The sequence below is a fragment of the Tyto alba genome, unplaced genomic scaffold (genome assembly GCF_018691265.1).
Source record: "Tyto alba isolate M040663 unplaced genomic scaffold, T.alba_DEE_v4.0 Super-Scaffold_42, whole genome shotgun sequence".
NCBI lineage: Eukaryota > Metazoa > Chordata > Aves > Strigiformes > Tytonidae > Tyto > Tyto alba.
In genome coordinates, this window is record NW_024881318.1 from 13522697 (window position 1) to 13547911 (window position 25215).

At 59.8% G+C, this 25215-nt stretch overlaps 1 protein-coding gene across 1 annotated transcript; it reads right to left on the minus strand.

Moving 5' to 3' along the window:
- Positions 1-870: 870 nt before the first annotated feature.
- Positions 871-19468, minus strand: ARID3C (AT-rich interaction domain 3C). Its single transcript, XM_032988105.2, is given in 8 exon segments — positions 871-1052; positions 1054-1082; positions 1900-1989; positions 2167-2436; positions 2738-2982; positions 3207-3390; positions 7112-7184; positions 19175-19468. Coding segments are annotated over 8 exon segments (1299 nt in total). The 3' UTR covers positions 871-938.
- Positions 19469-25215: the final 5747 nt, after the last annotated feature.

The following is a 25215-nucleotide window of genomic DNA, read 5'->3' on the forward strand; positions in this document are numbered from 1 at the left end:
TAAGTCCCACCCCAATAAGCTCCACCCCCTCCTAAATACCTGCCACATCTCACCCCCACCAGTCCCACCAGTTTCCCCAGTATCTGCCCCCCCAGGGTGACCCCCTGACTGGGGAGCTGAGGTGCCACCACCCTGGGGTGGCCCTGGGACACCCAGGACCCTGGGGGTATCTCAAGGTGGGGGAAGCAAGCCCAAACAGTGCAAGAGGGCTGTGTAGGGGGGTCTGCAGGGGGTGCAGGATATAGGGGATGAAGTGTATAGGGGCTACAGTTTATAGGGGCTGCAGTGTATAGGGACTACAGTGTTTGTGTGGAGACTGTGCACAGGTGATGTAATGTGGGCACCAAGGGTGTGTGTAGGGGGTGCAGTGTGTGCACTGGGGGTGTGTATGGGGGGGTGCAGTGTGTAGGGGGCGCAGCATATGCACCGAGAGTGTGTATAACAACGCAGTGTGCATAGAGATGCGTGTAGGGGAGAAGGTATGTAAGTGGTGACGTGTGCATTTTGAGTTTGGCAACGTGGAGGATTCAGTGTACACATTGAGGTGTGTATAGGGGCTGCAGTGCGTGCATTGAGGTGGGTACAGGGGCTGCAGTGTGTCGGGAATGCAGCATGCGGGGCCCAGGGGTGCCCCAGGCAGCAGGGCAGGCAGGAGCTGTACAGAGGGGGGTGGTGTCACCTGGGGGCAGCGCCTGGGAAGGAAGGTGAACATGTTGGAGGGGACACATGGGGAAAGGGTCCCACGTGCAGGGGTAAGGGACAAAAGGGCCCACGTGGGTGCTCACAGTCTTGCACAGACACAGCTCAGTATTGCAGCAAGAGGCACCTTCAGGTCCCCCCATCCCACCTTGGTGGCCCAGCTGGGTCCCACAGCTCAACCCCATAGACCCTGGGGATCCCCAGCTGCTTTCGGGGGAGGGGGGGGGGGTGCATCTCCCCTATGGTGAGGTGCTGGCAGGAGTGTGGCTGTGCGAGGTGGCTGGGAACAGTGGGTTTGGGGCAGGAACAGGGTTTGGCCGGCTCTGGGTGCTCCCTCCACCGGGTGCCGGGGGGGGCCGGGGGCCGGCGGGCAAACAGGACGCCTGGGGAGCAAGAGCAAGGCGGTTAGGGCAAGCCCAGGGTTGGGGGCTCCGCTTGCCTGGCTCCCAGCACCCAGGCTGGGAAGAAAAGGACCAGCACCCCTGGGGGCTCCAGGCCCCCCCATCACCTTTGGTGCCTCCCCTGGCCCAGCCACCCTTACCCGCATGGGGCAGCCCGTGGGGTGGCCTGGGACCATTTGGCTGACAGCCCCTCGTGCTGATTAGCCCTGACATTTCCGGCTCGTTAAATATTTAACTCCTAAAGGAAAAGCCATCGATTTTAATTGGGGATGTCTCAGTGGGGCAGGCAGAGAGCTGGGGGACATAGGATGAGCTGCTTAGCCAGGCAGGTGCACATTGGCACCCCAAGGAAGTCTCTGCTCCAGCAAAGCACCCCAACATCTTCCCCTGTTCCAAATACCATGCTCTTCAACCAGCCAACCCCTGCACCCAGCCAAAGACCCTCTGGGGACATCAACATCAAGGTGCCCCCAAATCCAAGCCCTGCGTGCAGGATCTCCTGGTGGGGGATGACCCCAGGTGCCTTTTTGCACTTCTCAGCCCAAGTCCATCTGTTCATCCATCCATCTGTTCATCCCTCACTTTGGTCCTTCATTGCCAGCCTCTGCTGGGGGCCAATTTCCAACCTCACTGACCCCCTCCTTCTCCTGCCCCCTCTCCCCAGGCCCTGCCACTTCATTACAATGGATTTTATAGTAAAGACATCAGATTGAAGGAAGGACTTGCTGGCCAGGCAGTGGCTATAAGTTATTGGATTTCCCGGCCGCAATTACACGGGCCAAGCGGCCCTTCTATTTACCTGTGTAGACAACTCCATTTATTTCTATTGACATGTTGATACTGCTAATGCCGTTGGTGGACAGGTTCAATGCAGTCTCCTGTCTGTCATCTGGGGAAAGGAAATACCAATATGAGCGTTAAGAGAAACAGAAACAAGAACCTGCCCAAGAGAGAGAAGCAGTGCCCCGGCCTGTCCAAGCATCCATACTCCTTTCCAGCCGCTGCTGCTCCCTCCTGGGGTGCCAGGGGATGGGGTGACCCAGACTGAGATGTTGCATCTCGCTACCTCGGTTGGAGATCTTGATGTTCATGGGGAACTGGGAGGCCACGGCCAGGAGGTTGTGCTGCAGTGCATGTTGCACCAGATGCTGTTGCTCCTCCACCGTCAGGGCCATCTTCTTCTCCGGGGGCTCCCCTGTCTCCAGCTTCTCCCGCAACTGCTCCAGCACCACTGCCTGCGAGGCGGCTGCTGCTTGGGCCGCTGTGAGATGGTGGCCGGCCAGTCCCACCGGGATGGCGATGCGCCCCGGCACCGCTGCCGCCAGCATGCCGTCCTCTGCAATGACCAAGAGGCCTCAGCGGGTCCCTGCCATCCCCACCCCATCTCAGCATCCCCAGCCAGTGTCTCCTCCATCCACCAGCATGCGGCAGGGCAGACCACCAACCCAGTATCTGGGCTTGGTCCTCCCCCAAACCTTTCTCAGTCCCAGAGAGAGAGAGAGACTAAAAGACCAAAATTGTTCTTATTTTCCCCAAGCAAAAAGGGCAAGAGCAGACCGGCAACATCCCTCCTGCTGGGGTAGTGTCCATCCCTGGGGAGAGATGCCTGCTGTGGGGCAAACACAGTCCTCACCCACCTTTCTTAACAGCGTGCACTTGCCCGAGCTGGCTGCAGCTGTGTGTGGAGATGCTAAGAGCTGGCAGAGGCATTTTGGGGGATCCCAGCAGGGTTGGGGTGCCAGCCGGCGAGTAGTTGAAGAGCCCCGTGCCGAAAGTCTGCCTCCGTCCCTCCCGACGGTTGCTGTCGATGGCAGCTTGGAGCTCCCCGGGGGAGCTGAGCGCCCGCTTCTCACATTCGTAGGGATACAGGTACTTCATGTATCTGCACAGAGAGAGAGCCAGGATGAGACCCAGCACCATGTGCCTCCTAGCCAGCCCTGTGCTGAGCAGGGACCGGGGTAGGGATGGCACCTGGGAAGGGGCAGAGTGTTCCATCGCCTTTTGGGGCACCCCATGCCAGCCCCTGCTCGGGGCTCTGGGACATCTGAGCCAGGTGGGTGCCTCAGGGCAGGTGCCCCCCACCCACCACCACCGCCAGGCGCTCACTGTGTGCGGAGGGTGAAGGCAGCGCTGGTGATGGAGGTAGGTAGGTTGAGGCCCTTGGTGATCTCCCGCCAGATCTTCTTGTTGATGACTTCAACCAGGCCACCCTTGTCCGTCACCAGTCGGTACAGCATATATAGGTCCAGCACTTGCTTGGCCATGATGGGGATGCGGTTCACAGGCGTCCCTTCCGGGCACACACAGGAGAGAGAAAAGAATGTGGGGTGAGCCCACGGGGAACCTCACTCCCTGGGGACATGGTGCCCACCTTGTTTCCACTCCCACTGTGGGTACCGGCTGCCCTACAAGGGGAGACACATCTCTCCGTGCCTGGGTGAGCACCCACAGGCATGGGGGGTGCCAGCAGGACACCGGGGTACCTGGGAGAGTGGCACCATGCCTGTGAGCAGGGCAGGCCTTGTGATGCTGGCACAGGGTCCCCATCAATGGAGTTGTCAGTGCGGCCGGGTACACTCTCAGCTAGGATGTGGGAGCACAGTGGGATGGGCAAAGTGCCTACTCCAGAGCCCCTCAGAGAGGGTCGTCCACCCCCAACTCTTAGAGCTACAGAGCATCTTCACTCACAATCTCTCAGAGCATCCTAGAAAGACTCTCTCTGTAACCCCCTTTCAGAGCCCCAGAATGAGAAACCCCATCTAAACTTCATAAAGGAACTCACCCTGTAACCCCCTCTGAAGAGGGACTCCCTCCATAACCCTTCTGGAGGGACTCACTCTATAATCTCTAAACCTGTAGAAAGATTTAATCTCTTAAAAATCCCTCCCTGAACCCCATAGAGAGGGACTCCCTCAAGAGTCCCTGGAGAGACTATCCACCCCACAGATCCCCACCAGCAGCCCAACTTCTTAAAGGCCTTCAGTGCCCTGCCTCAAGAGATCTGACCCCAAATCCCCTTCAACTGCCTTCAGTAGAGACCCTGATCCCTGGTCCCCCAGCATCATCCCCCCACTGAGGCCATGGGGCAAAGTAACATGGGGTCACCAGGGCTCTGTTAGCCTGGCATGGATCAGCATGGTCCCCACAGACACCAGGTCTGGTTACCACCTCTTCCCCACTTTTCTAGCACCCCCAAACAGCCTCACAGCCTTGCTCTGCCCCATGGCACCTGGGGGCAATGGTCCAGGCAGCGCCCGGGGGCCGCAGCACAGTAGAGAAGGGACAAGCATCCCATCCCAATCCATCCCGTCCTGTCCCATCCCACCCCATATTTATTCCTCCTGCAGGGTGGCGGGGTGCAGGAGGTATCGGAAAGCCATCCATTTGGCCAGGGGAGGCTGTCATGGCCGTGCTTCGTCCCTCAAACAAAGCCGTCACTCACCGCCATCCTCCTGCATCCCTAATTTATGGCCCCAATATTGGCTCGGCTTCTTCACATAAGCCTGAAAAATGAGCTCTTTTTATTCTTTTACCGAGTTCATTTAACTTTTTTTTTTTTGTGTGTGTGTCTGTGTTGTTCGCTCAGTCGGGAAGGGGGAGAGTTTATCCTCCTGGGAAAAAGGCAGAGATATTGACTCAGTATCTGCCAGTGGTCCCACACCCACCCCACCCGGGGGCTGCTGGCACTGGCCTCATCACCTTGGGGGGACCCAATCTGAGGGCTTCCCATCACCCCAACAAGACAACGGGTTTGCTGGATCTCAGTCCCTGATCAATAGCCCACAGATTTCTTTTTTCTTCCCCCCTCCCCAGCTGTGGTGGCTAACGAAAGTGGATCACCATTAATCTCAGGGCTGCGCGGGGTGGGCGGCCGGTGCCCGTCCCACTCACAAAGGGACCTGTCTGCGTCCCTGCAGAGTGATGGCCCTGGCCCCGGCCAGGGCAAGAGGCACAAAAGCCCAGGGAGACGATGCAGCCATTGTGGTGCTGCAATTAGCTCCCTGATTGATTAATGGCCCCGTGTTATCAGCAGAGCCCTCAGCCTGGCAGGGAGATGGAGGGGCCCTGTGGACCCCTAGTGAGCAAATGCAGAAACAGTCCCCTTATGTCCCAGCCTGCCACTTTTGGGGTGCCACAGAGGTTGGGGAAGAGTGATGAGGTGCTTCACTGCCTGTACCCCATGTCTGATGGGGGTGATGATACCAGGTGTCCCTCTCCTGTGCCATGAGGTCCCCAATATCCCCCCAGAGCAGGGCTGTCCCCAACCCATTTTTCAGCCCCACTAACTTTCTACTTCGCTGACAAATGCCAGTGCCAAAACTGTCCTTACAGAGAGCAGGGGAGACACAGCCCCTTTCACTAGGGCTCACCCTGTAGAAATCAATCCTCCCTGGCCCACCTTGGGAGACACGGCCCGGGGGTTGCATCCCCCTGCCCGTGTACCTGTGGGTGCACCACCAGCACCTGTGCTGGCTCACAAGTGCTGCTTCTCAGCCAGCTCCTGATGACACCCCGGGATGCTGTCCCTGCCCTGCAGCCTCTGTCCCATTTCTCTTTGCTACCCAGCTCCAAAATCCCCCATTCCTCCAACAGGCGCTTGCACACCCACACCTGCCTGCCCTCCCCAGGGGGATGCCACCCACTTGGCGAAGGCATAGGACTGGGGAACAGGAGTGGGACAGCCAGACACAGAGGGATGAGGAGCAGCACTGGCAGGGAAGCACCAGGCTCTCTCCCTCCTTCCAGCACCACCAGGCACTTGCTTAATTAGCCCTGGCCCCAATGGCGAGGGAGTTAATTAGCTCTGGAGAGAGAGATAATGAAGCCGCAGAACAGCCCATGAATCTTGCGGCTGACGGATGCTGGGGGGCTGAGGCGCTGCTGATGCTCCCGCTTGCTCCCCGCAGCCCCTCACCAGGGCCAGGGGGGCTGGGGGGCACCTCTGGGGCCATACTCAGCCCCCCCTCCACCTCCAGCCAGGCTCCGCCGTGAGCTCCACAGCTGTGCCAGTCAAATTGCAGCACAGCCCTGAGTGAAAGGAGTTTGTGGGGTCTCTGCCCAACCTGCCACGGGCGGGCAGGTACCCCCACCACCCCTCCTATGGGCACAGCATGGGGGTCACTGCCCCTTTCTGCCCACCCTCGCCCCACACATGTCTAGCCCTGCTGTTCCTGCAAACTGACACCCTCCCCCCAGCCTTCCCCTGTTAATTAGCTCAGCATTACCCTCTGCCTGGGGTTTACTGGCTATTGAGCGGCATGTTCATTAATCCACACACCAGCAAAAGGCTCTAATTAATACGGCCGGCCACACGCCTGCACTCGGCAACTTTTAATTGTCACAGGTCCGGCTGGGGAGGGCGAAGGTTAAAGCATTTATCCAGTCCCCATGAGCCAGCTCGGCCCCCCAAGCCGATAGCAAAGATTTCCAATGATGGCAGGGCCAACCAGCAAACCCTTAACCCCTGGGTGCCCAGCACTGCCTGAACTGCTGACCCCGCTCCTGCAGCACCCTGGGCATTGCTAAGAGGTGCTGGTGATGTTCATCCTCACCGGGCACTGCTAATGGGGAGCCTTAATGAGCACCCCTAACAGGCATCACTAATGGGCACTGCCAAGGACATCTCCACCAGGCATGGCTAAAAGGCCCTGCAAACTGGGCACTGCTAACGGGCATCATTAGCGGCGCTGCTAATGGTTGTCACCAAGGATTACGCTAATGGGCGCCCCCACCGGGCACTGCTAACGGGCATCCCTGCTGGGCAACACATGCGCTTTGCTAACGGGCACCCTGGGAGGGGGGGTGTCTGCCTGGGGCAAGGGGGGCAAATCTGTTGGGTGTGAGTTTACACACGTGCATGTGTAGGAGATGGGGGCGGGAGGCCCCAGAGGACCTGCCGGAGGGGCTTGCAGAGACCGGGAGCAGCTTGGAGCCTGAGCAGACCATACTATGAGCCCCTCTGCCACTGGGCAGCTGAGGCAGGGGTGCCCACCCCAGGCACCTGCTTTTACCTCTCTTCTGCATGAAGCTGAAAAGATCATCCAGGAACTCCTTGCGTTTCGGGTCCTCGTCCAGTTCGTAGAGCTAGGGGCAGGAGAGATAGGGGTCAGTGATGACAGCACATGTGGGTGGCAGGACCCTGCCCATGCCAGGACCTGGCATCACTCCTGGCCCCACCTGCCTGCTCTGCCAGCAATGAGAGGCTCTCCCTGTGCCACGAATGGGATCCCTCCCCCTGCACCCTCCGTGCTGGCAGCACTGGGCTCTCCATGTATCTGGGGCCTGTTGTAGGCTCCCCACACACCACTGACTGTTTTGCACCCATGCTGCAGAGATGCTGCACCTGTGCCTCATTTTCCCCTGCCTCTCGCCTCCCTAGGCGGAGGGATGACAGTGTTTCAGCTCGGAAAGATGATGCCAATGTGGATGGGGCAGTAGCAAATCCTGGACCCCCAGGCAGGTCCCTGGGACCGGGATGCTCAGCCCTACTCTGGCTCAGCAGCCTCCTGGCACTTCCCAGTGCAGGTGCTTGTCAGGTCCCAGCATCAGATCAGCACGATCATCTGCAGGGACATGAATCCACCAGTGCAGCGGAGATGATGGTCCCATCCTGGAGCAGGGCAGGCTGCCAGGGCCATGGCGCTGGGTGCCAGCAAAGGAGCTGCAAGCACTGGCACTGCCCCACTTGACTGGGGTGACAGGGCTGTCGATGACCTGCTAAGCACGGCCCAAGCCATGTCACTGTGAGACAGAGCCTGATCGATGGCCAAGGACAGCATAAGGTGCCTCCGCAAAGGTACATGCTGCCAAATCCTCCTCTCTCAGCTCGGCATTGTGACCCCAAAGCCATCTCCCTTGGCCAGGCGTGGGGACCCCAAATTCATCTTCCTTGGCTGTGCATGGGGACCAGGGTGTGAGGATGGCAGTGACACATCTCTGCAAGGCACCCGGACTTCCCACAGTGGGTGCGTGTGTGCAAAGCATGAGCATGAAACAGTGAGTGCAGCGCTGCGTGGGCACTGACGCTGGTGCTTGTGTGTCCCGGGAAGTTTGTGAGTGCACTGGTGCGTGTGCAAGCCGGTGAGTGTGCACATGGTTGCACAGATGCACATATAGAGTTGAGAGGATACTTATGTGTGTTGAATGGATGCAGGTCTGGATATACGGACAAAAGCCTCCAGGCTGAGCTCACGGACAGCACGGGAGAGGCAAGTGCAGCCCCTACACCAGGCACACGAAGCGTCGGCTCTCTGCGAAAGCCAGGGCTCGCCTGATTCCAGCACAGTGCCTGGGTGACCATGACAAATTGGAGCCCGCCAGATCAATGGCCCAGCAGTAAAAGTCAGAGCACATGAAGGAAAAATTAGCACCAATCGAAGGTGCTATAGACACCAATTCCTCCCAGAAAGCCCGGCAAGAATTTAAAGCCATTGAAAAGAAACAAAACTCAGCAGTCCAGAATGGATTTCCAAAACATATACAAAGAAATGCAAGCTGGAAAACAAAGTCAGGCACAAAATAGAGTCGTTTAAAAAACAATTGTTCTGGGAAAGGCTGTTAAAAACCAATAGAAAGGGAGCACCCCCCCCTCCACACAGTACATCATTCACCCGACAGATAAAGGGAGATGTGCTGCGGGGATATCAGGCTGCAGGGATGCGGGGATGGGGGGATGCAGAGATGCCACAGGGACACATGAATACAGGGACATGGGGATGCAGGGGTACAGGGATGTGGGACTGTAGAGATGTGGGGATGCAGAGACTTGGGGGACTTGTGGACACACAGGGATGCAGGGGTGCTTCTATAAACACTAAAGCAGTCCCTCATGGGTGGCAGCTGCCTGCCCCTTGTCTAACAGATGGATGCTAACTGCCTGTCCCTATCCTAGTCTATGGGTGTCACCACCCCCATGAGTGCTGACTGCCAGCCTCCATCCCTGCCCTTTCCTTGCCCTCTGGGTGCCAGTTACCTGTCCCCTCCTTGCAGAAGGGTGCTCTTGCGGTGCCTCAACCCCTGGGTGCCAGCACCCTGTCCCTCCCCTCCACTGTGGTCCTCCCTGCTCCGCTCTGTGCCCCCTGCACATTGCCTGCCCTTTTCCAGGAGCATCTTGATCCATCTGTTAGGGTAACCAGGTCAGGCTCGGAGCTCCAGGGAGCTGCTTTGATTTCTGCCCTGGGAAGGCTGTGTGAGCCAGGCTGCATTTCCCTGCTTGTCCCTGCCTGCAGCAGGGGTCTGACCCCCATCGCTCCACACCAAACCCATTTCCACGCCTTGCGATCGCCTGGCTTGTCAAAGCAGGAGCAAACCCCCCAAAACCGGCAACCACTGCCCATCCCACAGAAGGGTGAAGCCACCGCCTTCTCGGGGGGGGGGGGGTCAACCCAGCAGGTGGGCTCCTGCACACATGCCTCCACTGGCCCCCATCTGCCACTGGTGTTTCTCCTCCCAGGCAGGATCCCACTCAGCGTGTGCTGCCACTGCCTCCAGCCCCCAACACAGGTGTGACCTCCAAGTGCCGGGATCTATTATTCCATCATTGATTAACCTCTAACCTTTTATCTGCAGGGCACCAAGATGCAAAAACACATTACATCAAACGGGGAGCAAAGGTCAGCTTTTAAGTGGAGACAAGAGTGTGGCTGAGTAATAGGGGACCAGCCAGCAGGGCCCTTGGGTGTGCTGGGGATGCACCAGGCATCCCATGAGATTTGGGGATGCTCAGGCTGGAGAGGAGGTGGTTTTGGGGGATTCTGGCTCATGGGGCATGGACTGGGTCCCAGCCAAAGCTGGCTTATGGATCCAGGCATCACAGGTTCACAGAAGTGGCACAGGGACGGCACAGGTGGTGGCACAGGTAGTGGTCTGCCACAGCCTGCAGGCAAGGAGGGACACCCAGACAGTCCCAGCCGCAGTGAAGGAGACAGCTCCATCCCTTACCCAGGGGTCTGGGACCTGTCACTTGCCCTCATCCTCCTCCTGCAGGGTGGGCACCATGGTCCCCTCCCATCTCACGTGGACACAGACCATCTAAGAGGCAGATCACAACCCTCCAAGGTCACACACAATCCCTGTGGGGAGACACACACCTCACATGGGTGTACACAACCCCATCTGGGCGGACACAACCCTGCACAGGTGTGCACAAACCCATACAACCCTACATGGGCATGCACAACCCTGTATGGGCTCATAAACCCCACATGAGCGTGCACAACCCCTCACGGGCACACACAACTCCACACAAGTCTGTACACAACCCTGTACATGCACACACATTCCCCCAGGGCCACAAACAAGCTTGCATGGGCATGTACAACCCTGCACAAGCACGCACCAGCCCCTATCAGTGAGCACAACCCTGCATGGGTGCACAGAACATCACGTGAGCGTGCACAACCCTGCACAAGCACACACAGCACGCACAGCCACAAACCCCTGCACAGTCATATACAACCGTGTCCGGACGTGCACAGCCTCGGATGCGCAACGCACAACCTCAGGGGAGCGTGCACAGCCTTTCATGGGTGCACACAGCTCTGCAGGAGCACGCACAACCCTGTACGTGCACGCACAGCCCTGCATGGGAACGCACCCCCAGACGTGCATGCACAACCCTGGGCGGACGTGCACAACCCTGTACACGTGCACGTACAACCGCAGATGGACACGCACTACCCCAGACGGGCGCTCACAACCCCAAACAGGCATGCACAGCCCCATATGGGCATGCACAGCCCCGGATGGGCATGCACAACCCCAGACGGGCACACCCCTCCCCCCCGAATGGCCACCCCCCACCCGCAGGGACACACAGAGCATCCCCCACACCGTGCACTTCGGAGCAGTCGAGCAGGCCTTGCCCGGGGGGCAGTTGTGCAACACGAGCAGCGAGTCCTGCTTGTGGTGACCTATGAGCAAGGACCCTTTTAATCGTGTTTGTATTGATATAATTAGTAACTCATTTAACGCCATCGATGTAACTATATTCCTTTATAAACAGAAGTATTAAACTGTCAAGCCTGGGGATCGATATGCCACCAGTGCGCAGCGCAGCTCCACTCTGCTGACCTCGGGGACCCCGTCCACGGTGCTTGGTCCCCCTAAAAGCCATGGCACCCCCAGCACTTTTCCACCTCCACTTGGCATCGCTGCTCAGGTGCTAGTGCAGGCTCAGAGCAGGGTGTCCTTGTCCCCAACCCACCCTGGGTACAGATCCGGGGACCCCACTCCCTCCCGTCATCCCATTGCCATGGCAACATCTTTATTCCTTAAGGGATGGGGATAACGGGGCTTGTCAGGCAGGTTAAAGGTCAGTGGGTCGAACGTGGTTTATTAAAGGGATGCAAATAGACCTTGTGCCTCCCCCTCCTCCTCACTGCGATTAAATAATATCATTAGCACGTCTTATTCACCCGGGGGGTTGCCTCTCCTGGAGCTGGAGGAGGCCTGTAGCGGGGAAGCTGGAGTCCCTGGCACCTCTTAGCCCAGCTGATGCCCTAGACCGATGAAGGATGTGGTGAGGTGCTAAATCACCCCCAGGCATCTCCAGGCTGCCCTGCCCCAGCGAGCCCCCTCCACAGCCCTCCCAGGACCCAGCTGCCAAGAGAAGCAATCGCAGCGGGACCCCCCGCCAGCCCCCGCTCAGCTGCCACTTCCTTCTGGCAGCGAGGGCTCAGATCAGCAACCAGGATTTAATTCACTTAATACGAGCCGTATCGATCCCGGACCATGCTTGGCTCCCCCCTGGCCTCGTGTGTGTGTCCCCCCCCCACCGCCAACCCCAAGCCGCTTAATATGCACCGCATTGATTAGCCGCACTGCTAATTTTTCCACCTGGCCGCTGTTCACGCAGGGAGCTCAGGTAATGGCTCGTCTCCACACACTCCCCAGCCCCCTGAGGTGCAGCCACACGACACAGGTGGTCGACTGCTGAGGGGCTATTTTGGAGTCTTTGCACCCCTTCGGAGCATCACTCTTGCCTCTCAGCTGGAGGTGCCTGGCTCCTTCCCCGGGGAGATGGTGCACAGCCAGGTACCCAGACACTGGGGTGTCCTCCCCTGTGCCCTGATGGTATAGGGGGAACAGAAAAACCATCAGTGCCTCAGTTTACCCTACAGGCTTGCAATCACAAGAACGGGTTGATGCACAGCTCTGTGTACCCCAAGGTGCAGGGACGGCAACAGTGTCCACAGTCAGAGCCCCCCACAGTGCCTGCCCAGCCATGGGGCACACACAAGGGACCCAAGGGTCCCCCCACCCCATCTCCATTGCCAGAGATGGGGGTCAGCTCACTCCCCGCCGGGCACAAACCACCCCCTGACCTTGCGAGCCACCGCTCGCCTCCGCCACTGGTCATTAATAAGTTAATGGTTACGGGACGGCTTTGCTGGGACGCCGGCTGCATTCAAAGGTGCTGCTGGCTCTTGGTGGGGGGCTGCACCTCTGATCCCACAGCCCCATTGAGCGCCAGGGTGCTCGCTCACCCCAACATCTCCAGCCTCAGCAGTCACCCCACCAGTGTGGCTGGACACCTCTGTCCGGAGCCGTCGCCCAGTGTCACAGCTCCCCCCGCAAAGCCTCTCATCACGCTTAATATTTAACGGCGCTTTATAGAGCAGCAGGTTTAATCAGCACTGATAATGCGGCGGATCCGGCAGGTCATTAAAACCCCCCCTCCCCGCCGCAGTGGGCACCGCTGCTCCCTGGAGAGCTGCCTGCTGCAAACATTAACCCAGCTTCACGCAAGGTGAGAGACTGTTTGCTGGCAGCGCTGGCCTTGGGACGGCAGCACCCCACCCGCAGCCTATCCCTGGAGTGAAGGGGGGCTCGCAGAGTCCCCAGCCTCCTCCTCAACCCATTTCGCAGGAGGGGAAACTGAGTCACAGTGCACCAGCATGCCTCCCCCCCAAGGGTTGGAGCCAGAGGAAACATGCTGCACGGTGCCGCTGTGGGTACCATCTGTGGCCCCGTCCCACCATCCCACATCCGCAGTCTGGGGGCTGTGGCACGGGGGGCGGTCCTGGCTCCTGGTGAGTGTGCATCCCCCACAATTGGCCCCTTGACTCGTTCATGGCTGAGCAGGCAGGGAGTCAATGAGGGGATTTGTTCAGGTTAACCTCCTTGACCCACTGGCATTTGCCACACCACCGCCTCCCCCTCCATCCTTGCTTTCCTCTCCATCTCTTCCTCCTTCTCCATCCTTGTCTCCCCCTCAAGCACTCCGGGGGTGACCAGAGCCAGGGGACCCCCCTCCAGCACTGGCACCACCCGAGGTGTCCCCCGAGGGACCTGCATGTGCACACCCACTATACAAGCATAGGTGTGCACACAGGGTGTGTGCTTGCACATGTGAGGGTCTGTGCACGCACACACTTGCTATAGGGCTGGGTGAGTACGGGGGTGCACACCCGGGGGGCCTGTGCACACGCCTCGGATGTGCACTGGGTGCTCGGTGACCCCTCTGGTGCACCTCCGGTCCCATCCCCTTCCTCTGGCTGCTTTGGAGGGACGATGGGGGAGGAAGGGCTGGTGCCCCCCCTGCCCCCATGCTGGAAACCCTGGCCCCCACCTCGGCCTCCGGAAGAACTGCATGCCCGAGCAGAAAGGGCGTCTGGGTCTGGTGCTTGCTCCCGCCCCGCCTCCGGACACGGGACGTGGGTGCTGGATCCAGGATGGAGCAGCCCCAAGCTGCAGCCTACAACGGGGAACAGAGCCCCACCAACATGGGCATCGCCAGGGGACAGGTCTCTGCAGCCCCCACGCACAGAGACCAGCAAACTCGCCCTCTGCACGCTCATACACCCAGCACACCCCCACCTGCACAGCCCCCAGCTCGCTCTGCACACACACACACACATCATGTGCATGCTCTCCTTGTGCACACTCGGCCCCAGAAACACTCTCCTTGGGCAAACAGCCCCACCATGCACGCTCACACAGCCCCTATACATGCTATCCCCCTGCACAATAGCCCCCCCCTTGCATACTTATGCACCCCCTATGCACTCTTCCTGTGCGCACACTCCTTGTGCCCATTCCTCCATCCCCCTTTACACACTCTCCCTGTGCACACCCACACGACGTGCACACTCACACACCCCCTACACCCCTACACACTTTTCGCACACACACCGTCTGCACTCACACATCCTCTATACACTCTCCCTGTGCACACACACACATCTGCTGTGCATGCTCACACACCCTCTACACGTTACCTCTGTGCCCACACCCCACTCATGCATGCTCATACATACCCTATGCATTCCCTCTGTGCACATACACTTGTGCATACTCGTGCAACCCCTATGCACACTTTCCCCGCACACACACACACCTTGTGCGTGCTCGTGCACTCCCTGTACATTTTCTCCCTAGTGCATGTTCACTCACCCCCTATACACACTGTCCCCTACACACACTCACTCCCCCACACAGCTGCAAAACCCCTGTGGGCACCCCGGTGGGTCCAGATCCCACCTCCTTACCGCCACCCTGCCCAGCCTGCTGCCAGCACAGGGGATTTACCTCTATTATGAACCCAATTAGTGGATCAGCGGATGCCATACATACACATAGGGCCTTCCAGGGATCCCTACACATGTGAGCACTCACATGGGTCCACACGCACTCATCACCACTCACATGGGTTCAGACACACACGGGCACGCTCCTACACTTATATGGGCATTTATACGGATCCATACCCTCATGTTGGTCTATATGCACACACATGCCCAGAACAGCTCCATATGCACTCCCAGCCATAGCCTAGCAGCCCCCGGCTCCTGCCTTGTGCCCCTGCACTCATGCTGGGCTGCTGGAGCTGCCACCGCTGGTGTTTAACATGATGACCCTTGCTGCCGCCACCACCTCTCTGCTGCAGGTTCTCCCAGCCCTGCGGGCAGATTTCTGCCTGCAGGTTTGTCAGCAGGAAGCCTCCAGGCAGCCGTGGGCCATGTCCACCCCCCACCACCACCTCTGCAGTATAACCAGAGACCCCCTATTTTAGCCCCAGGAGCGCTTTGGTTGTCGCTCCTGCACCTGGGTTGAAGATGTACTGGAGATGGGGGTGGTGCTGGGGCAGGGAGACCACCTCCCTCTCCTTGGAATCCCCCTCCTGAGCCACCTCCACTCCCTTGCGGGCAGGAACAATCCCGCAGGAGAAAGCAGTGGGGATGGAGGCAGAAGGGCACTCACCGCAGGCCCTGCCACCTCCTTTTGGGATGACCCCGAGGCACAGGCTGGAGGTCTGTGGCACAAGGAGGGCTGCAGCCAACGTGGAGGCTTTGAGATGTGAGTGTATGCGTTCATGGTCGGTGAGCTCCTCCCTAAATGCATGTAAAGGGCAGGTGGGTGCAAGAGTCAACTACTGGCATCACGGATGGGAGAAGCACCATGTCAGGAGGAGGAACAGCCACACCAGGGTTGGCTGAAGATGGTGGAAAAACAGCTGCTGGCAAAGCCAGCCATCCCCAAATTAACCACTGAGGCTATCAGACCCACAAGAGTCCCCAAAGGGCTGGCTGGGGCTCACCTCCCCCCAGCTGCTCCCGGGCAGGAAGGAAGGAGCTCCGAGGGGTCCTGATCCCCCCAACCACAACCAGGTGGGTCTGAACACACTGGCTGGACCCTGCCCTGGCAAGGGAGGGTGTCCTCCTGCCAGCAAACACTCTGCTGCCAGAGAGCTGGACACAAAAACCAGGTGTTTGGGTCCCTCCTGCCCTGAGCCTTCCTGCAGAGCCACCTCTGGGAAATACTGGGGGTTGGAGAGTGAAGCCCTGGGTTCTCCCACTGCTCTTCCATCACTTGGAGGAAACCACAGTGCCGGTGTATGTGCATGGCTCCCAGGGGAGAAAGCTGAATTCATGGGGCTGAGCTGGCACCAGCAATGCCAGGCTCTTCCCAGCGCCCTCCAAGTCAAACGCATGAGGCAGCACTGCAGCATCGCAACTTGGTGGCATCCCCGTGCCCAGGGAAAAGGGGGTCCATGGGTAGTGCACAGTCAGACCCCACTTGGTGCCCCCCACCCTGGGGCCAGGGCTGCCTTGCAGTACTGGGTGCGGGAGACCTCCCAGACCTTTGCCCAGGTCTCTACCCATGTGTCCTTATCAAGTGTACATAGACCGGCGCCGGGGGCTGATGCAAGAGGCAGGGGTGAGGGGGTCTCACAACCCCGTAACATCAGAGAGGCTCTCCCAGATCAGAACAAAGTTCCCACCAGCCCCCCCAAACCAGCACTTCAGGAAACATATAAAACCAGGGAAAACACATGGGGTATTTCCCCAAAATGCTCCTCTGGGTGAAGCAGCCTTCGCATATTAACCCTGAATGAGTTTCTCCACCACAACCTCATCCTCTGCTCCCATTTTTAGCACCAACGCACTGCATGGAAAACCCCCTGCAGCTGGTCCTGCACCAACCTTCCACCCCACCCCCATCAGGGCCCCCCGCCTCAATGCAGAAAGCCGGGGGAGCAGATCTCTGCCCTGTCCACCCTCCGCAAACTAGCCTGGATTTGGTGGTCCCCTTTCACCTAGCTGTCCCCCCCACCCAGGAAGATGACAGAAAGGACAGACGCAGAGAACCGTCCCGGGTGATGACAGCAGTGCTGTGCTGGCATGGAGCAGCTTCAAGCAGGGAGTGCCAATGGGAAACATAGCCCTGGCCACCACAGGGTCTCTCCTCGGCTCCAGGACCCCCATGCCCACCCTCCCAGTGCCCTGACAGCTTGTGAGCAGGCTCACGCTGCCCTCCGTGCCCCACAGCATCACAGCCCAGCCCCTGGAAAACCTCCGAAAGCTGAAGCACAGCCACTCTCCCCACTCAGCCCCCGCTGAGACCAGAGAACCTGTTCCCCAGGCTGGGTGAGGCACAGCCCTGCAGCCTGGGGAGGGCCCGGGGACATACACACACACACACATGTCCTCCCAAGCAGGGGCTCGTCCTGGAAGATCACAGAGGAGGGACAGGAGTGACAGACACCCTGCAGACTCCAAAGCATTCCAGCAGCACAGGCTGCCCCAAACTGCCACCCTGTACAGGGCAGCACCACACAAAGGCAGGGCAGGGCTGGTCCCAGTAACTCCTTTCCCCTCTCCCTGTCCCATCCTGTATAAGCCATCCAGAGGCAATCAGGTCCCTTGTCCCTCTGCACCCAGGGGTACTGAACATAAGGGACATCCTGCTGTCCTCTGGGCTGTCTGGGACATGCCACCAGGTAGGAAACATACGTGTGGGTCTCTGGAGCAAGGATCCCTCACCTTTGCAATCAGGGTTGGAGAAAAAAAAGAGCAACCAAGGAAGGAGCCAGCTCTCACCCTGGGAAGGGGTGGCAGGATTTATCCCCTGCCACAACCTTGCCTGCCATCCATCTCCTGGTATTCACACCACGCTGCTGGGTTTGGTCCTGCCCTGCATGGGGAGCGTGGGCAGCCCCAGCCAGGGGCAGGGCGTGAGGCTGAAGGATGAGAAATGCCGGGGATGCTTTCTCTGCATAAAGTCTCCCCAGGCCCAAGAAGGAGGAGCTGCTTCCCACCTCCCAGCTGACCCCGGGAACCGGACAGTCAGCCTTTTTCTGCGCAGCAGGGTGTAACGTAACACTTCCCGGATGAGATATTCAGCCCATGAAGTGCACCCACCCCAGCCCTCCCCAGGTTGCTGGCTGTGCGGCGTACGCTGCCTGTGCCCTGCCTGCACCCGTACCTGCCGTCCCACGGGCAAGGCGCTCTGGGGATGAGTCCTGGCCCCTCTGAGTAACATCACATTGTGCAATCTCGAAACAAAAAAGGCAGCGGCATGGCCCCACAGCACCCAAAAGTCAGGTCCCTGCTGCTATCCCCATCTCCTCTTGCCAGAGCCACTGTGGATGGGCCAGTAAGCCCCCTCATCCCACTGTCCCCTGAGCAGTGCCATCCTAAAAAGCCACACACCAGCTGTATGGGGACATCTCTGCCTGCTCCTTGCCTCGCCACATCTACCGTCACTCACCCTGCTACAGGCATCACCCCTCTCTCCCCCCCACAATGAAGCTGAGCACACAGGGAGTACAAACCCGACCTGGTGCTGTGCAGTCCACACTCACACTCGTGCACGGAGCAGCACCCACTGCATGCAAACCAGGGCTTGCACAAACCAGCACAGATGGGATCCACACACGTTAAATACAGACAGGCCTTTCATCCGCCCTATATACAAGCCCCAGGAGCCCTGTCCCTGTGCCAGATCCCCATTGCACAGGGGGTCTCCCCTATGCCCACCAGGAGTGAGGTGACAGGTTCGATATGCTGCTCCCTCCAGCCAATGTAGGAAATCAATGAGCTGCATTGATTAGCCATAATACACCCCAGCCTGCACAGAGACACGGTGGAGCCCAGCTCCGTGGCCTGACAGCTCCTTGGGGTGACCATGCACTGGAGCTCTCGCCCCTGTTCCTCTCAGCAAAAGTTCCGTGGACAGGGGTCACCCTGTTTTACTCATTAGGGAAAGCACCAGGGATGGAGCCTGCGTGGGCCAGGGTGGGCACAGGGAGATGCCATGACACTGGGCACCCCGTCATGCTGTGGGGTCTGTGGACAAGCACAGGGAACACTTAGGAGGTGGGAGACATGAAGCACGGTGAGATGGGGAGCACACGAGAATGCCTTTTGGCGTCAACAGAGCTCACTGACATGGGCAGTGAGGAGCATTCAAGGGGTACCAATTCGGGGCAGGATGGTGTTCTGGGACAGGGGTGCAGGTTTGCACTGACTGTACTTGCCTGGGATGAGGTTTGGGGGGCAGTGGAGGGGGACTGGAGGCTTATCATTTAGGGTACCATGGCAATAATGTCTGGGGGTAATGGGGGTACTGGGAATGTCTGCTTGGGTTGGGAGTGGGATAGGGCTTGGGGAAGTGCGGTTACTCCTTTAGGGTGGGACACAGACAAGGTGTGGGGACAGTGAGGGGCATAAGTGGCGTCCATTCAGGGAGAGCTGAACCCCAAGTTTGGGGGCCACAGGGGGACACCGCGGGCGCCCACCTGCAGAGGTGGGTGCTGGTACTGGTGAACCGGGGTGGCAAATGCCTCCTACCTGCTTGAACTGCTCCTCGTAGGTCCACTCGTGGTGTGGTGGGGGCGGCGGGTCGCAGGGCTCCCCTTCATCCTCTTCCTCCTCCTCCTCTTCCTCCTCCTCTTCTTCCTCCTCCTCCTCCTCCTCCTCCTCCCCCGTGGAGGTGGGTGGGGGGCGCGGGCCGGTGGCCGGGCGGCGGCGGGGAGCGGCGGGCAGCGGCCCGGGGCCGGGACCGGGCTCGGCCGGGGGCCGTCGGGGAGGGCCGTCGGGGCCGCGGGCCAGGCGGGCTGCCTGCTGCCGCTGCAGGCTCTCCATCACCGCCGCCAAGCGCAGCCCCCCCGCCGCCCCCGGCCCCCGCGGCGGGGCGGCCGGCTGCGGGCACAGGGCACGGCCTCAGCGCGGCCGCCGGAGGAGGAGGAGGAGGGAGGGGAGGAAGCACCCCCCCCACACTTCACCCGCTCTCCACCCCCCCCCCCCCCCCCCCAACCCTGCTCCTCGGGGCCCTGCCCAAAAGTTGGCCGCGGAGCCGCCGCACCGGGCGCGGCACCCGCTGCCGGAGGGGCTGCCTCCCCCGCCGGGACCACCCGGCACCCTCCCCGCTTCCAACCGGCATCCTGCCCAACCGGGGACCTGGTCCTCCGGGACCTCGTCCCCGCTACTCCCGGGGAGGCCCTCCCCGGGACCCTCTTCGCTCTCTTGCGGGGAGCCCCCCCCGCCCTCCTCGGTTCGCCGGGGACCGTGCCCTGCTGGGACCCCCAGTCCCGGTCCCGCCGAGGACCGCGTCTATCCGGGGACACCCTCCCCGGTCCCACCGAAGACCTCCGCCCCGACGGTGCCCACTGGGGAACGTCTCCTACCGAAGGCCCCACTCCCCTCCCCCATAGCCCCGTCCCCGCCGGGAACTCCGTCCCGGTCCCACCGGAGATCCCTCCCCTCGGTCCCACCGGGAGCCCTGTCCTCCCGGGACCCTCCTCCCGCTCCCCCCTGGGACCCCGATCCCACTCCCTGTCAGACCCTGCCCGAACAGGGCTGCCCCCACCCCGCTCCCACCGTGCACCCCCCGCGCTACCGGGGCCCCTCTGTCCCGTCCCGTCGCGGTGCGGCCGCGCCGGCCCTCACCAGGGCGGGTTTGGCCGCCAGATTGGGGTTTTCCACCATGCCGCCGGCTCCGAGCGCCGCCCGGGGCTCGCCCCGCCGTCCCGGGGGGCACGGCCGGCTGCTCCGCCCGGTACCGGCCCGCTGCTCACATGGCGCCGCGCCCGCCGATATTTCTTTTATTCCGCAGCAGATGAGGGTGGGTGGGATTTTTCCCTCTTTTCTTTCTTTCTCTCTTTCTTCCCTTTTTTTTTTTTTTTTAACCATTTTTTTTTTTTTTTTTTTTTTTTTTTTTTTTTTTTGCAACAAGTGGCAGGCAGGCAGCAACACCCCTCCCCGCTCCTATTTGCTAGCGCACGTCAAGGGAGTCATCCGGGGAGGGCCGGGCTTACGGCAGTCCCAGGGGATCGCCCCAGGGCCGGCCCGCCGAGATCCGGCCTGGGGCCGCCCTGCTCGGGGCTGCGGGAGGGGATGGGGCGGGGGGCGCAGGTAGCTGGGAGGGGGCCGGCATGGGTGTTTGGGTGTGTGAGTATGTGGGCAGAGTGTGCATGGAGTGCTGGAGGGAGGGAGTGCACAGGGGGTTGTGCAGAGGGTCCAGGTATGCATATATGTGTGTGTGGGAAGAGGGTAGTGTATAGGAGAGGTGTGCAAGGGGTCTGTGCACCTATGCAAGCTGGTGTTGCACCCATTGCACACGTATAAAGAGGGTCTCTGCATGTACAGATGCCTGCGTGTGCAGGGAGAAGGTAGCGCATCGCGCGTGTTCGTGTGTGAATTCGTTCCGCACCTGCGTGCATACATGTGCGCTCACTGGGCCGGCTGGGCGTGCACTGCGTGTGTGCGTGCAGTGTTTGAGCACACGTGTGTCTGTGCACACTGGGAGGGATGAGCGCCCGGGATGTGTATGTGCAGCGGGGCCTTGTTGCATGGAGCCGTTTGCACGCACACGCGTGTGTGCATTGTCAGAGGGACTGAGCGTGTCCACGCACGTGTGTGCACGCTGTTGGGGACAGCAGTAAGTGCTTACATCTGTATGCGGGGAGCTGGGTGGGTTCCTTTTGTGCGTTCACCTCTAGGCATGTGCAGCCTGTGTTGGGAGAGGTGGGGGTGTGCACTGCGCGCACTGGCGGGTGTGTGCACGCGTGTGCGTTTGGGGAGGGGTGGGTGTATGTACCCGCGCTGTCAATCTGTGTGTGGGCGCAAAGGGGAGTTTCGGGCGAGCTCCAAGCACAGAGCCCTGACCTCTGTCCACAAGAGCAGGGGGTGTCGCCACAGCACACCCCTTGCAGGGGCCTGAGACCTGCCGCAAGGCTGGGGCCAGCCAGGGATCCTCCCGGGGTGTGCTGTGTGTGCTGGGACCTTGGCTGGATGGGTCAGACTGCAACATGGCCTAAACCCCCCAAATAGGCTCCTAGAGCGCCAGCCCCTGCCCGGCACGGGCAGGATGAGGCCGTGCATCTTCTCTGTCATTGGAGGGACTCAGTCCTGCTGGCTTGCCCTGTGTCCCCACTTGCAATGGGGTAAACTGAGGCACCAGGGTACCACCAAGTGCATCTCCAGACATCAGACAAGGGCGTAAGCTGGGGTGAGGGCACAGCACCCTGACCCACTGATGCACCCACAGTACCTCATTGCCCTGAGTGGGACACAACACACAGGGAACCCCAGGGCTTCACCCTCCAGCAGTATCCACACACTGTCCCCTCACTCCCCCTCCACCTGCCTTCCTGCCAGTTTTTTCCTGACCCCTTTTTCTACTTGGCAACTTTGGCAGGAGGCAAAGGAGGTGCCTGCTCTTCCCTGGGCTTTTTTGGCCAGGGCGGCATCAGGGCTTATGTGGATCCCTGGAGGATGAGCAGCATCGTCATCGTCCCACAACAGTGGCTTTGACCCCATCCCACATCCAAAGCTATTTGTCACTGAGATCTCATGCTGCAGCACCGGCTGCTGGTGACATGGGGTGACAGGAGCTCTAGGTGCAAAGGGCTGCTGGCTCTGTCCCCCCCAGTGCCACTTACATGCTGCAGGGGCCAGCGTCAGCTGACGTGAGCCAAGTCCTGCTTTTTCCTCGGAGCATCCTGCAGAAACAGCCTCTGGCCACAGCTGTGGCAGGAGCTGGCTTCACTCTCAGGCTCCACAGCACAGGCTGAGCCTGTGTTCCCTTCACCGTGTCCCTTTGCAGGGAAGAGCTGCCACTTCTGAGCTATCTGGTTTCCCCACAAACATCTCTGGAGAAACTGCCCCTCATCCTGCCACAGTGCTGGTGACCCTCAGGGCTCCTCGTGCTCCTGGCAGCCCAGCAGCACCCGGCATTGCACGGCATCCTGCCCATAGAACCTCTCCTGGAAAAATGAGCCCCTTTCTCTGGAGAGCAGGGCAGCTCCTGACCCCACAGGGCCCCTGGGCACTGTTTATCTTTGCGCAGGAGATAAAGCAGCTGTCGGCCATCCCATTCTGGGGCTGGACAGCTGTAGCTCACACTGGCCCATCCCATCCCACTGCGGCAGGGGTAGGGACCGCTCGGTACTCGTCAGCCCCTCTGAGCATCGGTTTTACTGTGGCTGGCCGACGTTCCTGATGAACTGTCCCCAGGAAGATATGATCTGGCCCCATTTCAGAGGGACCTAGAGGGTCAGCTGGTCCCAGTGACCCATTCCACAGGAGCCCATCGCATATGGCTTCAGCCTCCCCTCCTGGTGCTGCTGCGCTGCACCCCAGGGCGCTGGCACCTTCCACGCTGCGCTGTGCTCTGTCCCTGCACACTGGGGCAAGGAGAGAACTGGGCCTGAAGGCTGGGCTGGATGAGATGATTCAAACGTGGCGATAGGACTTCTTCATGGCCCAGCAGGAACCCAGGCATTTAGGGAAGCTCGCCTCCACCAGGGCAGAGGGGTTGGGGTGTTTGGGTCAATGTAGCACTTGGGGTGGGGGATGTGGCTAGGCTGGCTAGTGGCAGTGCTGAGGTCTGCATGGGGTGCAGCGCGTCCCACCACCCTGGGCATGGCCACCAAGGGACCTGGCCCAGCTGGCCCAGCACAATCGGTTCCTCCCTAGAGCCTCCACATTGACAAGAGCAGCTCTGGAGCTCTGCACGTGTCACCAAGTGTGTCCATGCTCAGGTGCTACCCAGGACAGCAAGCAGGACTGTGTCCCCTCCGCCCTGCAGTCCAGCACCTTTGCACTGATGGGGTCTGGTGGTGCTCCTAGCTGGAGAGAAAGAGAAATCCTCCAGACAAACGGCTATTGACGGCTGCGTTGGAGGCAGCACAGATAGATACGGGAGGTATAGATGGGCACGGCAGACAGCAGAGCAGATTGAGAGATACTTGGAGCAGAGAGATACCGCAGGAGGAATCAGGAGATAGATCCTGTGGGCTGATCAATACCCGCTGCATGCGGAGGGACAGCAAGATAGAGCGAGCTGCAGGGGGAAGGTATTTGGTGGGCAGTGATGTGCATTTGTCCTGGCAATGGCTGTGGGGTGATGCCACTCACAAGTCGCTTCAGCTGGGGCTGGGACAACCAGACCCATAGTACAGTTGCCTGTGGCTGTCTCTTTGCTCATCTTTGGCCACACCACAAGGGTTTGGTGACCTTCAGTGTGCCCCGGAGTCCCACCTGGCCTCTGGGTCCCGAAGGGTGCATATCTCCCGTGTGTCCTGGTCACATCCTCTGGCCCTGCAGGGTTGTCCCTGCCACTCGTGGGCATCTCAGAGGATGCTGAGTGCCTGTGTGTCGCTAGCCAAGAGGGAAAGGGGCAGCTTGAGTGCAAGCCCTGGCCCTGGTACAGGGGCTGTGCTGCAGTTAATTAATTGCCACCCTGTGCCTCAGTTTCTCCATGTGAACCAAATGATGGCAAGCTGCAGGGAGCTGGGTCAGTCCAGCATGGACTCAAGCATGAGTGAGGAGAAAGGGGCAGAGGCAGCAACAGCCTGCGGGACACACTGTGTCCAGGACCCATCTCTCATCTGCTGGTAACTGGGGACACTTACCTGCCCCTCAGCAGGCAGCAGACACCTATCCCAAAGGGAAGGGCTGCTTCTCGGGACCCTTGAATGCCCGGCAATGTCCCTGCTTAGTGCTTGGATGGGAACAACCCCTCCTGCCACAGCAAAGCAGCCAGGACTCCTGGTTCTCAGCCCAGCTCCATCCTGGTGGCACTTGCCTGAGCCACCCTGTGCTGCCTGGTTTATCTGCTAGTCACATCTGCTTAGCTGGGGATGGTGAGGAAGGTATTCCTGCAGCAGCCCTTCGCTCGGACAGGGCTGCCGGCCCTGCAGCCAGGCTGGGGGGGATCCCCCGCCCGTGATGGAGTTATTGACACGGGCACTACGGAAAACACTGCTGAGATTGTTCACACTAATGTTATTTAGCAGCAATATTTCCGTAATAAAAGAAATCAATGGGCAAGAGAAAAGACCTGTCCAGAGCTTTGATTTTCTCATTTTAATGGCATACTTATTTACTCCCACCAGCGTGCCCATTGGATTTTCATTACGTGGCCTTCGCTGTAAGTGGAGCCGTATTGATACGAGCTGCTGAGTTAGCGCCTTCCCATGTGGGCCGGCATGGGATTGCTTGTGTTCTGTGACAGGGCCCTGCTAAACCCCCGGGAATGGGCATGGCATGGGGACAGGCTGGACTTGCAGCCCACGGGAACACACGCGCGTGTGCACACGGCCTGCCCACGTGCATGTATGCACACACACGGTCTGCCCATGGGCACACAGGTGTGCACACACACCTACCTGTTTGTGCTGCCGATCTGTACACCACGGGCTGTGCGTGCACACACTTGTCTCACCCGCACAGGCACACACACATGCACGACTCTTCTGCCTACACCAATTGCTCTGACCGTATGGACAGATGCCCAACTGTTCTACCTACATAAACATGTGCACACGTGGGCAAGCCCCACCTGTTCTGTGTACACCCACCTGCAAACTCTTGTACCTATATGCATG